We start from the raw sequence: 14,858 nt of genomic DNA, 5'->3' as shown, positions 1-14,858 counted from the left end.
GTTACAAATCAAAGGCCTGGTCAGGTCCCTCTCTGCCTCTTGAGTTCATAAATATTGTCAATTTCCACTCTTCATCTCAGAGGGAATTTATGATTTGCTGAGTTTGTTGCTATAGAACAAACAATATAAATCCAGCTCTAAATTACGGCTTGTTCTCAGCGTTGCTCTGGGTAAGTGAGATTGCTCTTGCCAATAACCAAGGCTCTTGGTAAATCGCCATGGGCCTTGGATTTATTGGGAAAACCTGAACCAAGCAAAATAAGCTTTAGCTATTTGAAGAGGATAAGCATCCTTGTCTAGGGAGAGGAATTTTTAACTCTTCCCTCTCCAGGTGTTTTAGTTTCCACTTTTTGCCATCAGGCCAGCCTCCTTGAGCTCTGGAATTGTGGCGCTTTGGGCAAAAAATCTAGTGTCTCATACTGTCACAAGATTCAGGTCCCTTTTATTTGGGGCCCTGTTGTACCCCTACTAGACTGGGCATCCTGGAAAGGAGAGCCTAGGGGTGGCCTGCTTTTGTGATCTGAACTCACCTGGTAGCAGGATTGTAGCTACTAGGAAGATGCCTATGTTCTCCCTTCTGGGACAGGGCCTCCTTGGGTACGGCTGATGATGTACCCTCTGGTTCATCATCCAGAGGCTTTGGTGCAATGGGAAGGGTTGGCTCTCTTCCTCTCTAATCCATAGGTCAGTGCTTAGGCTGGAATGGAATGGTGTGGCCCTCAAAGGGATGAATGGAGTCCAGTAAATCCCTGGCAAAAGGCTCTGGTGGAGCCCAAAGGGTAAAATATACTGTTTTTGTTTCTTTGAGATGGAATTTTTGCTGTTGTTACCCAGGGTGGAATGCAATGGCATGATCTCAGCTCGTTGCAACCTCTGCCTCCTGAGTAGCTGGGATTACAGGTGTGTGCCACCACGCCTGGCTAATTTTTTGTATTTTTAGTAGAGATGGGGTTTCAGTATGTTGGCCAGGCTGGTCTTGAACTCCTGACCTCAGGCGATCCACCCGCCTCGGCCTCCCAAAGTGCTGGGATTACAGGTGTGAGCCACCGTGTCAGGCCAAATATGCTGTTTTGGATCCAGGTAATTTTTGAGCAGGTGAGGCATGGGCTATCTGGGCCTGATGGCTTTGCTGTAAGCCATACCCTCTCAGCCCAGCCAGCAAAACGGGTTTTGAAAGTGTTCCTAACTTTGAAGTGACCAGCTGATTTCCACATCCATGTAGGTCAGAACCGGAGGGAGTAGGTTACCAACAAGGGGAACTCATTGCCAGGGAGTACCTAGGGTAGAATCTATCTCTGGGAATGGTTCTTATCTGCCTGTCACGGTCTGAGCCTGGCCTGCAGATGGAAGTAACTAAATTTCCCTCTGTCCCAGGGGATTGGGTGATAGCGGCAGAGAGTACATCAAATCGGATGGAAGAGAAGGGGTATGAAGTCCTCCCAAATCACCCAAGCTGAGCCTGGTGGTTCTAGTGGTTTCTTGGGGGACCTTTAACACCTGAGGCCCCTCTTGGAAGTGGCTTGGATTAGATATGATCCAGTTTCTTTGATGGGAAGGAGCTTTTCCCCAAACCTCCTTCTTCATGCTGCATAACAGATTCTGGGCTCCAGGCTGGAGATGACTGTTGAATGCTGTGAAATATTTAAATATGGAAAGTCACAAAGCAATAGCTCAGCAGGTTACTGTTTATTTCCTGCTAAACTGGAGGTCAAGGGGATCAAGAATAATGCCAAGCTAGGATGCCTTCTGGCATAAAGTCCAGATGGCACAGCCAAGCTGGGAGGATGGCCTTCTTGGGGGACCTTCCAGAACTCACTAATTCTAGAATTCAGTGATAAAGAAGCCAGCGTCATCGCTTCTGATCCCTTGGTTTTCCAGGCTGGATGGGGTTGAATGGAGTATGGGGATCTTCTAGAACTCACTAATTCTAGAAGTCAGTGATAAAGAAGCCAACATCATCTGTTCTAATCCCTTGGTTTCTCAGGCTGGGTGGGGTTGAATGGAGTATTGGTTGGCAGAGCAGGTGGGGATTTCTGCCCATGTCCTTTTCATGGGAGGTAGTAAGGAATGAGACATGTTGGCAGCTTGCTCCCTGACCTCTGCCATCTCTCACTGCCAGCCTTGAGGCCTCTCTGGGATCGGGGCTCAAGTGGCATTCTTCCTACTCAGCACCAAGACCTTCTGATTTCAGGGGAATTATTCTGGGATCAAGGAAGTTCCTGAGTAGAACTGGTTGGCTCTGTTTTTGGGCTCTTAATGGGTTAGTTACCGAAGAAACTTTGCTAATGAAAACATCAGGCTGCTGACAGCTCATCTTCTCCCGATCAGACTTCAGCATTCAGACTTCTCTGTGCCAAAAGGAACTTTCTTAATTTACTCCAGCCCCTGGTCAGTACTGGAGAGAGCAGATAAGCTTGGAATGCGGGTGGCTTCAGGTCTACTTTTGCTATTTTGCTCTCTGACTTTAAATTTATTACCTTATATAAATCATATGAACATTATAATGTTAATGGAATTTAAAAATGCATCCACGATGTTCCTCCAATATACCAACTGCTTAAAAATATCTCTTCTATTTTTGTCTATTTGTTAAAAATCATAATGTAAATATAGTTTTGGTTTTGCTTCTTTCATTTAACACTACCCAGTTTCCCATGCTGCTGGGCAGTCTTTCTAGTTAATTAAAAAACCGAAAGTTCACTTCTACCACTGTAAAGAAGTCATATTTATTTTGAGAAAATGAAGATACAAAGCATTTGAAAGGGGAAAAAAATCCCTCACTCATAGTTCCAACTCTTAAGAGAAATGATTATTAACATTTGGCACTTTTTTGAGTTTTTTCCTGTGCACATTTGTGTACATGGTTGTTGTAGGGTAAATCCACCTGATAGCAATAACTTTAGCATCCCCTTAGAATGACCCTGAATGGCAGACACAATGAGTGTGTGTTCTGAGCTAGGGAGCTGGGAGTGGCCAACTTGGAGATTCGTTCCTTGTTTATGAGGCACATCTCAGCCCCCGACCTGTCCCTTGGAACATGAGCCATACAGGGGATTGAGGCCCTGAGTTTTGGGGTAAATGAAGGTTGCCAGGTGGAGGGGGTTAAGTGAAAGTGCTATGTAAATTGCGTGCTGTTTGCAGGCGGTTGCGATTTTCCTGCCCAGCCACTGTGCCATGAGGCTCTCCCGTTCGGCCTGCCGCCACTAGACTCTCTCCCCTGTACTTAAGCCCCTAATAAAACCCCATGTCTTGTTTGTTGGCTCTGGGTCTCTTCTTTGGCCTCTTGAACTGGAGGCCCTTCCTATTGATAGGGGTTAATAGGGGTTCAGCACAGCAGTTGTGGTGTCATATATCTGGATTTGCATCCTGCTTTTAAAAAAATCAGAGCATAAGCATTTGCAGATGATTATACTCTTGAGTCACTTTTTTTTTTTTGAGATGGAGTCTGGCTCTGTCACCCAGGCTGGAGTGCAGTGGCGCAATCTTGGCACACTGCAACCTCCGCCTCCTGGGCTCAAGCGATGCTTCTGCCTCAGCCTCCCGAGTAGCTGGGATTACAGGTGCACGTCACCATCCCCGGCTAATTTTTGTCTTTTAGTAGAGATGGGGTTTCACCATGTTGGCCAGGCCAGTCTCAACTCCTGACCTCAGGTGATCTGCCCACCTCGGCCTCCCAAAGTGCTGGGATTACAGGCGTGAGCCATTGCGCCCGGCCTTGAGTCACTTTTAACAGCTCCATCACGTGGCTGCACCATAGCTTGCATGTTTCTGTGCAAGTCAATCAGTCCCAGTTTTTTCTTTAGATAAACACACCTAGTGTTGGCAGCCATGGTGAATCCGGTAAAACCAGCACATCATAACTTACCAAGTCTTGTGCTTATTTGGGGGACTCCAGTCTAACTCCAGTTTCCTTGCTGCCACTGTCCTTGCTACCATGTTTTCTACACTTTCTTAGAAGCTCTTATCTGGCTTCCCAGTAGCTGGAGGATGATGTGGCCTGGTAGCCTCAGAGCTTGGCTGAATGGGACAGGTGTGTGGCCCCTTAGACCTCCACCCCATTGTAGACAGGGGAGTCTGAACCCTGGAAGGACAGTCTCTGGGCTGCGGCTAGTGGCTGTTTTCTCTCCATTGCAAGGCCAGTCTTTGCTTCCTTGTGATGCAGGAGCCTAGGAAAGCCCCAGGTTAGGCTAATGGAGTGTAGATTTTCAGCTTTTAAATATTAGATTCTGGCCTCTTCATTGGTCTCTCTACCATGGTGGTTGCTGGGCTCTCAGAGTTTTAAGGTAATAATAGTAACAATAATAGCTGATACTTGCATAGTAATTATATGCTGTAGGCACTATCCTAAGCACTGTTTGTTCATTGAACCCTTACAGCAACTTTATGAGAAAGCTATTAGTATCATCCCCATTTTATAGATGGGTAAACTGAGTCATAGAGCAGATAAGTGGCTTGTCCAGTGTTCCACAGTAAAGTATGAAAGAACCAGGATTCAAACCCAGGCAATCTGTATTCAGAGCTCTTATAACTGCTGTGCTTTAGTGTGTCTTATTGAACCTGGAGGTAACCTGAAAGGTGAGCCTTCACTTTAAAAGTGGCCAGTGGAAAGACAGGCCGATTGCCTGGGCATAGTGCTCTGGGGTTCATAAATCAGCCTAGGCACACTGTGTCCTGTTTTGACATTGCCCTGCACGCTACAAGCATTTATTCAGCACCTGCAGTGTGCTGTGCCCCGTGGGAGCATGGTCTGGCACAGGTCTCTGCTGGATATGCATTTTTAAGTGTTCCCTAAGTTCACTTATTTCTGGCTCTGGGGAAAGGGGATATTTGGGGCCAGAAGTGGGAGCCCCTGCTGTGTCTAGATGTCAGGTCTAGATGTGTCTAGGGTCAGGTTCCAGCTCATGGTGAGGTCTGAAGGGAGTGGTTGGATGAGCAGAAAAAACACTCGGGGGGGCTACAGGCAGGTGAAAGATGATTTTATTCAGCAGCACCTCTCAGCAGCAGCTTACTCTCACACCATCTGCCCTGTCTCAGCTGCTTAGTCTGTTGGCTCCCACACACAGCTGTGCTGGCTCTCCCTTGCCTTCGGGGTCAGCAGCTTAACTCTTTCCCTCTGGGCACAAGTCGCTTCCTGGCTCCATGTCCGTCTGCCAGACGGGCATTCTCTCTTACAGGGGGCAGTAGCTTCACTCTCTCTCTGGGCACACACAAGCCTGCACAGTGTCAGCAAGGCAGTTATGCCTTTTACAGACCATAGTGGCACAGGGCCAAGGCATGGCCTTCCCATGTTACGACTGTGATAACAAGTGGAGTTATACGTCTGTGCTCTAAACTTGCTGAGTCACTCTGGATGTTTACCTTGGCCTGTCCGTGACCAAAGCACAGCCATGTTCCTTACATTACAGAATGTTCTAGGCTGAGCATTGTGGGAAGTGACCACGGAGGAAGAAATCCTTGTCTTCAAATCTGAGCCCAGGTAAATGATGGGGTGGGACAAATAGAAACACCTGGAAACAAACAGGTGCCATTCATATGAAAACCTATTCTTACGCAATTGACAGCTTTACCAATGCAGCCCGAGACCTTATCTTGCTAATTACAATATTCTAGAAGCTGGCATCTCATTTGTCTCCCAGGACAAATTATTTTAAAGCCTCTTGACTTGTGGATGGAGCTTTTGCAAAGAGATGTACCTGGGTACATTTTCTCCTCTGTATCCCTCAGGAGGACAGCAAGGGAAGCAGGGATGAGCTCTTAGATAAACTTGTGCCTGATGAGAAAAACAAAGCACTGAGTGCCCCTCTCCAGGAATGCAGGGGCTCTGTGCTGAGGTATTGAAGGAACTTGGAAAAGGTGAGACTGGAAAGACTTCCTCGTGCAGAGCTCTAAAATCTCTGTCCCCTGTAAAGAGAAGTCTGGCCTGGAGATGGTCAGCTCCTGGGTCCCAGGATACACATGCTGGGGCTGCTATGGTAACACCACATAGGCCACCCACCTTCACCTGCCTGACAGGTGCAGGCAAGCCACAAAGCCACATCTCTGACAAGTGCATTTTGTTACTTGCCCCACCTCCTACTGAATTAAGCTGTGACTAGTGTGGTTGCAAAATGCTGGGAGCTTGGCATGCTCGTTTCTCTGCCGTCCACAAGGAGAAGGTTCTGAGGATGGTGTGTATTTCTCAGCTTAGCACACCTTACTAGGACAGGCCCATTTTTCTCACACTGTGTGTCTTTGTGAGAAGTGTAGCTCTTCAAGTTTAGTAGTTTGAGAAACCAGGAGGTGTCAGCTAGAATGGAGAGGAACAAGCAGCTTCTAAATTCCGTAGATATGGGGTCCTGCTGCAGTCGACTTCAGGAATATGAAGGAGCCAGAGAGCCTCTTTATTCCAGGAATGTCCCCACCCATTTGCTTGTGTTTTCACCATTAGTGGCTCATCTCTGTAATAAACACTCATACTATTTCAGTTCTTTCAAGATACAGATGAGGTGGTGCTCAGTCCCCAGAGCTTTACCCATGGGCATGGCTGGGCAGCCAGGGAGCTGCGCCTCGCAGCTGGGTGTGGCTGGATGGCCTGGTGGAGCTGGGATTGGGGGCGGGGGCACTGGGACAATTTTTTCAAAAAGGTTTAAAATACCTCTTTTTCAAACCTCCTGAAAGGCATATTGGGGCATATAGACGATAAACTTAGCCATCTTTGCAAGTATATTCATGCTGGGTCTGAGACTCAGACCACCTGGGGTTTACAAGTAAGGAGAAAATCAGGCCTGGGCAGTGAGGTCATGTATAAACCATTGATGATAATATGTGCTCCTCAACCCACAAACTCCCTCCTCTGACCCTGCTAGAGCCAACCAGGTGCTTCTGCTCTGGATAGGATGACCAAGTATCCTGGGTTTCCAGGACTCGGGACTGACAGTGCTGAAATGGGGAGAGCCTGGGCCCACCAGGACCAGTCGGTCACCCTGGCTTCAGACCCCCCAGGCTCTAGGTTACAAGAGCACAGTGCTTCCCACCTGGTGTCAGGGTTCATGTCTAAGCGTCTGTCTGCTCGTCAGAGGAGCCTCTTGAGGGGGATGGGAGTACTGGGTTTTACTTGGCTCCTAGCTCCATGCTTATTACATAGATGATATCAGTATGTGTTCAGTGTGGAAATGAACATCTTTTGTGGGTACAAGATGTGGGTACATCTTGGTGGGTAGAGCACAAATTCAGGCTTTGAGAAGAGCTATACTTTCTGAATTTCAATCCTAACCCTTTACTGACCTTTGTGTAATCATGGCTCAGTGATTCTGTTTCCCCTAAAACATATCTGTATATCCATCCATCCATCTCTATTATCTATCTTCTATCTATCCATCCTCCAACATCTTCTCTTCATCATCCATCCATCCATCCATCTTCTATCATCTATCTACCTACCTACCTACCTACCTACCTATCTACTTTGTTTTGCCCCAAAACTCATGTCAATTTTGAGACGCACAGGCAATATGAACTAGATCTGTGGGAATAAATGAGGCCTGTTTGGGAGCCAGTTTAACTATTTCAGGCCACCGATTCTTTCCCAAACACGCTACATATGTTCACTTTAAGTGGCCCCTTTGTGACCTGGAAAAATTAATTCAGCTCCCCCAGAGGCCTCATCCCCTTGCAGGCACTGTGGGTATGTGGCCCTGCAAACCCCTAGTGCTGTCACCCAGCCCCCAGAAGTGTGGCCACTGACATCCCCCTTCTCTTTCAGACAACCTTTGCCTTCTACCAGCTTTTGCTGGGCGAGTGTGTTTCCTGAGTGGCCGTGCGGTGCTGGATGTCACGGATCGCCTGGCAGGTGAGCAACCCCAGCCCCACCCCACCCCACCCTGCCTCCCGGTAGATTTCTGTTCTCTCCTGGTCTGTGGTTGAACCATTCACCCAGTTATCTTAGACCTGAAATAATCCCCCCCCATCATTTAAAATTTTGATAATCTGCTTTTTTTGTATGTGACAATCTCTATATTGCCAGAAGACAATCTTTGTTTTTGATCAAAATGAAGTAGGTTTGTACAAAAGCAAAAGTGTTTTTAAAAAACTTTTACAGGTTGAATCTCCCTAATCAGAAAATTAGAAATGCTCCAAAATCTGAAATTTTTTGAGTGCTGACATGACATTAAAAGAAAATGTACACTGGGGCATTTCCGATTTCGGATTTTTGGATTAGGGATGCAGAACTGGTAAGTATCATGAAAATATTCCAAAATCAGAAAAAAAGCTGAAATACTTCTGGTACCAAACAATTTAGGTAAGGGACACTCAACCTGTGTGCGTTTCTTCCTCCTTGCAAACAAGGCTGCTTCTTGCCTATAGAGTACCTTTGTGTGAGTCAGAAAAAGCCTCCCTTTTCAATAGACACTGCCTAGTGGGTGCATATGGCTTGGTCAGTTGACAGCACCGTCAAGAGAATTAGAAAAAGTTGCCACGTACAGCTTTAGCATGTGCAGCCTGGCAAGCAGGCACCAGCTGGGTTTCAACCCCTCAGGACCCCTTGGCCGGTGCTGGGACTGTATTATGTGGAGATGGGGCCTTGGCCTGAATCTACTCAGCCTTGCTCAAGCTTCAGCTGGCGAAGGCTTGCTCCAATCCTGTTTCTGCTTTCAGTCTGCAGGAGAAGTCCAAGTGACTTCATTCCAGGGCTGAAATCTGTTCTTGTGGTCCTTGAGGTGGCAACACAGAAAGGACACAGGCTTTGGTGTCCACACACCCATCTGCCACCACCAGCCCTGACCTTGGGCAGGTTACTTATCTTGGTTTCATGATCATTTTTGCTTGCACAAAGCCTCCTCCCTTGCCTTGGGAAGGTCCCATCTAAGGAGGGGGGCAGAGGGACTCTGTTCCCTAAACTCCTGATAGTCCCTCTGAAACGCAGACAGATCATGCACCAGCCCTGCTTTAATCTTTGTGAGACTCCTGAGCTGTCTCCAGGATAGTGTCCAGGCCCCCTGGAGTGGCCCACAGCTGTCATTGCTGCTCTAGGATGTGCCCCCTTCCTCCCACCCCCAGCTCTATGCACTGGATCATTGAATCCTCATGACCACCCCACAGGAGGATGTAGATTCCACTTGGTGGAGACAAGGAGAATGGAGCTCAGAAAACTGAAATGCACAAGGTCCCTTGGTGAGGAACCCAGGATGTGTCCTGGGAGCCTGGCTGCAGAGCCAAGCCCCAACCCTGTGCTGCGCTGCTTCCCCCTGACACTCTGCCTCCTGGGTGCCTGCATGTACCCTCCATGCAGTGGCTGGTCTCTCAGCCTCTTGCTCTGCCCACATGTGGCTGCCCTGCCCGGAAAGCCTTCTCCATTCTTCTTCCTCTACCTGGGGGATGCCTGCTTGGCTCTGGCATTACCTTCTTCCTGTGTACTTCTCAAGACTGCATCCCACATGGTATCACTGGTCTGTCTACTGCCCTCCCCTCCTAGCCCAGCTGTGAGCATTCAGAGAGGGGCCTGACACATGCTGCATGGCTGAGGACCTTGACACCAGCTGCCCTTTCAGCTTCTCCCCTGCTCCATCTCTTGCTCCTGGCCTTGCCTCTGTGCAGAGTCTGTCCTTCCAGCATTCCTGGAGTGGTCTCTTGCCTTACGGGAAGGCAGGTGCGAATGAGGCAGGGCTGGCTGCAGGTGAGCTGGGGGAGAACAGGGTATGTAAGTAAGATGGTCCTAGACACCAGACAAGGAGCCCTTTGCCATTGCTCAAAATCAGCAGTTTCTGCATGAAAGGTTTACCTGTCCTTGTCTGGGTAGTTTATGGGGCCCAGAGGTGGGCAAGTATCTTCACCTTATCCACTTACTGTACTTTTTTCTTGTCTATTTCCAAGAGACCTCAAAAGCAAGAGCTTCTCCATAGGTCTTCTGTTAACTCTGTGTCCACCAGGAACAGAGAAGAATATTTTTATTGACACAGGCGAGGACTAATAATAGCACAGCTTAATAGGAGTAAATCTTCTGCTAATTACTTCAGCTGCTTCTAAGCTTGAGTTTAATGGGGTTTGCCCCCTCATGCTGGCCCCCAGAAGGGCCTCGCCATCTTTGCCAGCTTAAGAGTCAACACCTGGCAGCCAGGTGACTGCCACATCCTTGCACCTGGGGAATGTGGCTCTGAAGCAGCCTGAGTTCCATTAGCCAAGACATGAGCGGAGAGGGTGGTGTGGGCTGTGGAACTGAGTTTGGGTGGGGACTGCTACTCTTCCTGTGGAACGAGCTTCCTGGGGGCTGAAGTGTAAACATACCTCACTCTATGGAAGAGAATTCAAGGAGCAAGAGTGGATAAAATGTAGCAGGATGGGGAAGGGGGCTCTGTTGGGGGCATGTGGAGCCCCCCCAGCCTTTGGTGGGGGTGGGGGTGGAGGGTGCGTGCCTGGGTTTGGTTCTTGAGATAGTTCTCACTTTTCCCTGCTGTATTAGCCTGTTCTCATGCTGCTGATAAAGACATACCCGAGACTGGGTAATTTATAAAGAAAAAGAGGTTTAATGGACGAACAGTTCCATGTTGCTGGGGAGGCCTCACCATCATGCCACTCATCTTACATGGTAGCAAGGAAGACAGAATTTGTGCAGGAAAATTCCCCCTTATGACCTTATAAAACCATCAGATCTCATGAGACTTACTATCACGAGAACTGCACTGGAAAGACCTGCCCCCATGATTCAATTACTTCCTACCAGCTCCCTCCCATGACACGTAGGAATTGTGGGAGCTACAAGTCAAGATGAGATTTGGGTGGGGACACAGCCAAACTACATCACCTCTCATTAAAAGAATTGTGTTAAAATACACAACATAAAATGTACCACCTTAACCATTTTTAGGTGTACAGTTCAGAGGTAGTGTCCATGATTTTTGCAGTCATCTTCAGAACTCTCACCTTGCAAAACAGAAACTACGTCCCCGTTAGGCACTAGCTCCCCATTTCTCCCTTCCCCAGTCCCTGGCAACCACCATCTACTTTCTGTCTCTATGATTTTGGCTATTCTAGGTATGTCATATAAATGGAATTATACAGTTTGTCTTTTTGTGCCTGGCTTAATTCACACAGCAGAATGTCCTCAAGATTTATCCGTGTTGTAGCGGGTGTCAGAATTTCCTTCCTTTTTTTTTTCTTTTGAGAGAGATTCTCGTTCTGTCACCCAGGCTGGAGTGCAGTGACGAGATCTCAGCTCACTGCAACCTCTGTCTTCCAGGTTCAAGCCATTCTCATGCTTCAGGCTCCCGAGTAGCTGGGATTACAGGTGCCCACCACAACACCCAGCTAATTTTTTTTTTTTTTTTTTTTAGACAGAGTCTTGCTCTGTTGCCCAGGCTGGAGTGCAGTGGCATGATCTCGGCTCACTGCTACCCCTGCCTCCTGGGTCCCGGTTCAAGCAATTCTCCTTCCTCAGCCTCCCAAGTAGCTGGGATTACAGGCACACACCACCATGCCTAGCTAATTTTTGTATTTTTTTTTTTTTTTTTTTTTTAGTAGAGACGGGGTTTCTCCATGTTGGCCAGGCTGGTCTTGAACTCCTGACCTCATGATCCACCCGCCTTGGCTTCCCAAAGTGCTGGGATTACAGGCGTGAGCCACCGCACCCGGCCCAATTTTTGTATTTTTCTTAGAGACAGGGTTTTGTCATGTTTGCCAGGCTGGTCTTGAACTCTTGGCCTCAAGTGATCCATCCACCTAGGCCCCCCAAAGTGCTGGGATTATAGTCATGAGCCACAGCACCTGGCCAGAATTCCCTTCCTTTTGAAGGCTGAATAACATTCCATTAAATGTACATACCACATTTTGTTTATCCATTCCTCAATGGCACTGGGCTGCTTCTGTCTTTTGGCGATTGTGAAAAACGTTGGTATAAACACGGGCAACAAATCTCTGTGTTCTCACCTATTTTTGCATTCCACAGGGATTCAGGACACTTTTGAGTTATCGTTATTCAGTGTAGGTGGCTACTCAGGGTCATTCGTTTTCTTTTGGTTCCCTCTCACTGTTCCCCTTCTAGTTTCCCTTCATCTCCCACCCTGGGGCTGACAGGAACTGCTTTCCTGTCACCTGTTCTCTTCCTACTCAGCCTGTTTCAAGCACAGGGAACAGAACTCTCAACTCTTTCCAACCAGTGTACCTCTTCGCTCCACTTGATAAAGCTCCTCCAAGCTCTTTCCTCCAGGATCCTTTCCTGGGGAATGCAGGGGTGACCCACAGGGTGCAGTCCTGCCCTTCCAGTTATCAGGACCACCTTCACTTCTGAGGGTCCTGCAAGAGCCCCGAGGGTGCAGCCTCAAAGCCAACATTCCTTGAGAAATGTCACCAAGAGAGTGTCAGGCTGACCAGAGGGTGGCCCAGGGCATCTTCCCTGGTTCCTCCTTATTCCAGGCTGGCTTTGAAATCAGAGGGACCCGTGGGGCTCTCAGGGGAGGATATCCTAGGGGATTAGATGATGTGGTCCCGATGAGGGAAGGACAAATTGCAGTTTCATGAAAAATAAAACATGGTGACTAACACCTATAATCCCAGCACTTTGGGAGGTCAAGGTGGGCAGATTGCTTGAGACCAGGAGTTCAAGACCAGCCTGGGTAACATAATGAGACCCCATCTCTTCAAAAAAATATTTAAAAAAATTAACTGAGCGTGGAGGCTCATGCCTGTGGTCCCAGCTACTGGGGAGGCTGTGGCAGGAGAATCACTTGAGCCCAGGAGGTCGAGGCTGCAGTGAACCGTGATCATGCCACTCTACTCCAGCCTGGGTGACAGAGCGAGACACTGTCTCAATAAATAAATGAAACAAAAAATAAAGCTCCAGATCAGCCTCTGAAATACGGAATCCCTAGAGATTTGGGGACAGCGTGCGGTAGAAAGAGTGTGGACTTTGGAGTCCAGGCAGATTTGGCCTTTGTCCTCTGCTTTGCCCTTTGCCTTGATTTGAATCTTGCTTTCCTCCTCTGGAAAACGGACAAGCATCCTGCCTCTCGGGGGTGCTGTGAGCATGAAATGGAGCTGTGATGTGACGCTCTGAGCCCTGGGCTCAGGCAGTTTCCAGGATATGGAAACTGTTTTCCACAGAATTCCCGGCCCACAGAATCAATAAAGCACTGCTGTTAGTGTTGTTTGCCTGCCCCAGCACTTATCCTTCGGCAGGATGACAGGCAGAGCATGTGAATCGCAAAGCCTTCTTCGTTAGTGCTAATGCGCTTAGGATAATGCGGCCACAGCTGAAGGCCTGAGCAGCCCCTCTGGGGACCCAGGAGAGCCCTTGACGTGGTTTTGATGTGGCCACAGCCCTGGCATTTACTCAGGTGATGAAGAGCTGGTTGGCAGATTCAGCTGGCTTCTGGGTTTTCTGGGGTTTAGAGAGGGTTGGGGGCCTTGGGAAACCAGATCTGGGGGCTCATCACTGGAATGGCCTGTGCAGAGCTTGCTGGTTCACAAGCATGTTCATGCCTCTGCTGCTGGTCTCGTCCTGAGGTTTGGCATCTGGGCACCGGGGAGGCTGTGCTAGGCTCCTCCCCTGCCAGCTGTCTTGTCTGCCAGCATGCTTCATGTGAGAGGGTCTTGATTTCCCTCCCCAGGAGTTTTTCTCTGTATTTGTGTGGACTTCCATAGGTGGTGATGTGGATAAATGCAGTATTACTGTAGTTACTATTTGTCACCTGCCTGCCTACAGGTAGGCACTTTATGTATATTTATTATCGAATTTCTAACAATCTTGAGAGGTTGGTTCAGCATTTTTATCCTTACTTTATGGGTTTGGAAAAGGCTCAGAAAGGTGGGGTGGCTTCCTCAGGCTGACACAGTTGATGGGGGCAGGATTGTAACCAGGTGTGCCTGCCTCTTTCCTGTTCCCTGAGCTGGAGGAACCATTGTGATTGTCAGAGATTCTGCATATTTCTGCCTTTGCGTGCCCCTTTCTCCATAAAACAAATTTAAAAATTATAGTTTCTGACTGGTTGGTATAAGCACAGATATAAACCAGGTTGGAGATATTCATATATTTTCTACTAATGGTAAAAGACGCTAACACATTTTCATAGGCTCCTAAATGTGTCCGGATCCTTAGATACTGCACCTGCTGGGCTGCCAGCCCTTTGGGGGACAAAGTTGGTGCCCTAAGAGAGGGAAGTGGGAGAGGGAGAGAGTGCCTGGCTCAAGTGACTCTCCTTTTCTGCCTGACAGTGCTGGTGGCCTCAGTTTACACCCGGAAGCCTCAAGCTGTAGAGCGGCATGTCCTTCCCATCCTCTGGCACTTCCTGAACACCACCACCGGGAATGGCACCCTGCCTGGACCCAGCGGGAGCATCCGCGGGGTGGTGTGCCGGCTGTCCAGGAGCCTCCAGGAGCACATGGGCTCCCGCCTGCTGGACTTTGCCGCCAGCCAGCCAAAGCATGTCCTCAAGACGCTCCAGGAACTCTTAGAGTCCTTGGGAGGCAGCCGCAAGGCCACTGACAGAGGGGTGGCCCCTGACAGCAAGACAACTGGCAGCTCATACCCTTTTCAGCTGGATTAAAGATGGATCTGAAATGGGCAATTATTATTTATCTTATTTTTATGATGGAATATTCTCCTGGTTACTTTCCCCCTTAGAGTTCCAGATGTACATGGTATATATTGAAGTAGAAATAAAAGAATTACTTATTTTTCTAAGGTTTTATTATCTTGTACTTTTTTAATCACAGAGAATTTTCCAGTAACTAGGTTTGTGATGAATGAAATGAAATGTGACAGTAGCAAAACCAGTTGCAGACAATGTTGAGACAAAGAGTTAGGAAGAAAAAGGGTAGCACAGGCCTGCAAGCTGCAGCCCGCTCGAGACGATAGTTGCCCATCTGTGAGCTGCTGGGCAAGCCCTCCC

The 14,858-nt window shown here is 48.3% G+C and overlaps 1 protein-coding gene across 3 annotated transcripts in view; it reads left to right on the top strand.

Annotated features, from left to right (window-relative positions):
• TOGARAM2 (TOG array regulator of axonemal microtubules 2) overlaps positions 1-14,655 on the top strand; it is a 69,439-nt gene extending 54,784 nt beyond the window's left edge. For all 3 annotated transcript variants that reach the window (XM_055252672.2, XM_055252671.2, XM_055252670.2), the window contains 2 exons: positions 7,742-7,828; positions 14,182-14,655. In XM_055252672.2, the coding sequence (XP_055108647.2) occupies positions 7,742-7,828; positions 14,182-14,513 (419 nt within the window). In that variant the 3' untranslated portion in view covers positions 14,514-14,655. The remainder of the gene's footprint in view (positions 1-7,741; positions 7,829-14,181) is intronic.
• The last annotated feature ends 203 nt before the right edge of the window (positions 14,656-14,858 follow it).

Source organism: Symphalangus syndactylus, chromosome 18 (genome assembly GCF_028878055.3).
Source record: "Symphalangus syndactylus isolate Jambi chromosome 18, NHGRI_mSymSyn1-v2.1_pri, whole genome shotgun sequence".
Taxonomy (NCBI): Eukaryota; Metazoa; Chordata; class Mammalia; order Primates; family Hylobatidae; genus Symphalangus; species Symphalangus syndactylus.
The sequence above is the reverse complement of the archived record's forward strand: the minus strand, read 5'-3'. Positions and strand labels throughout refer to the sequence as shown.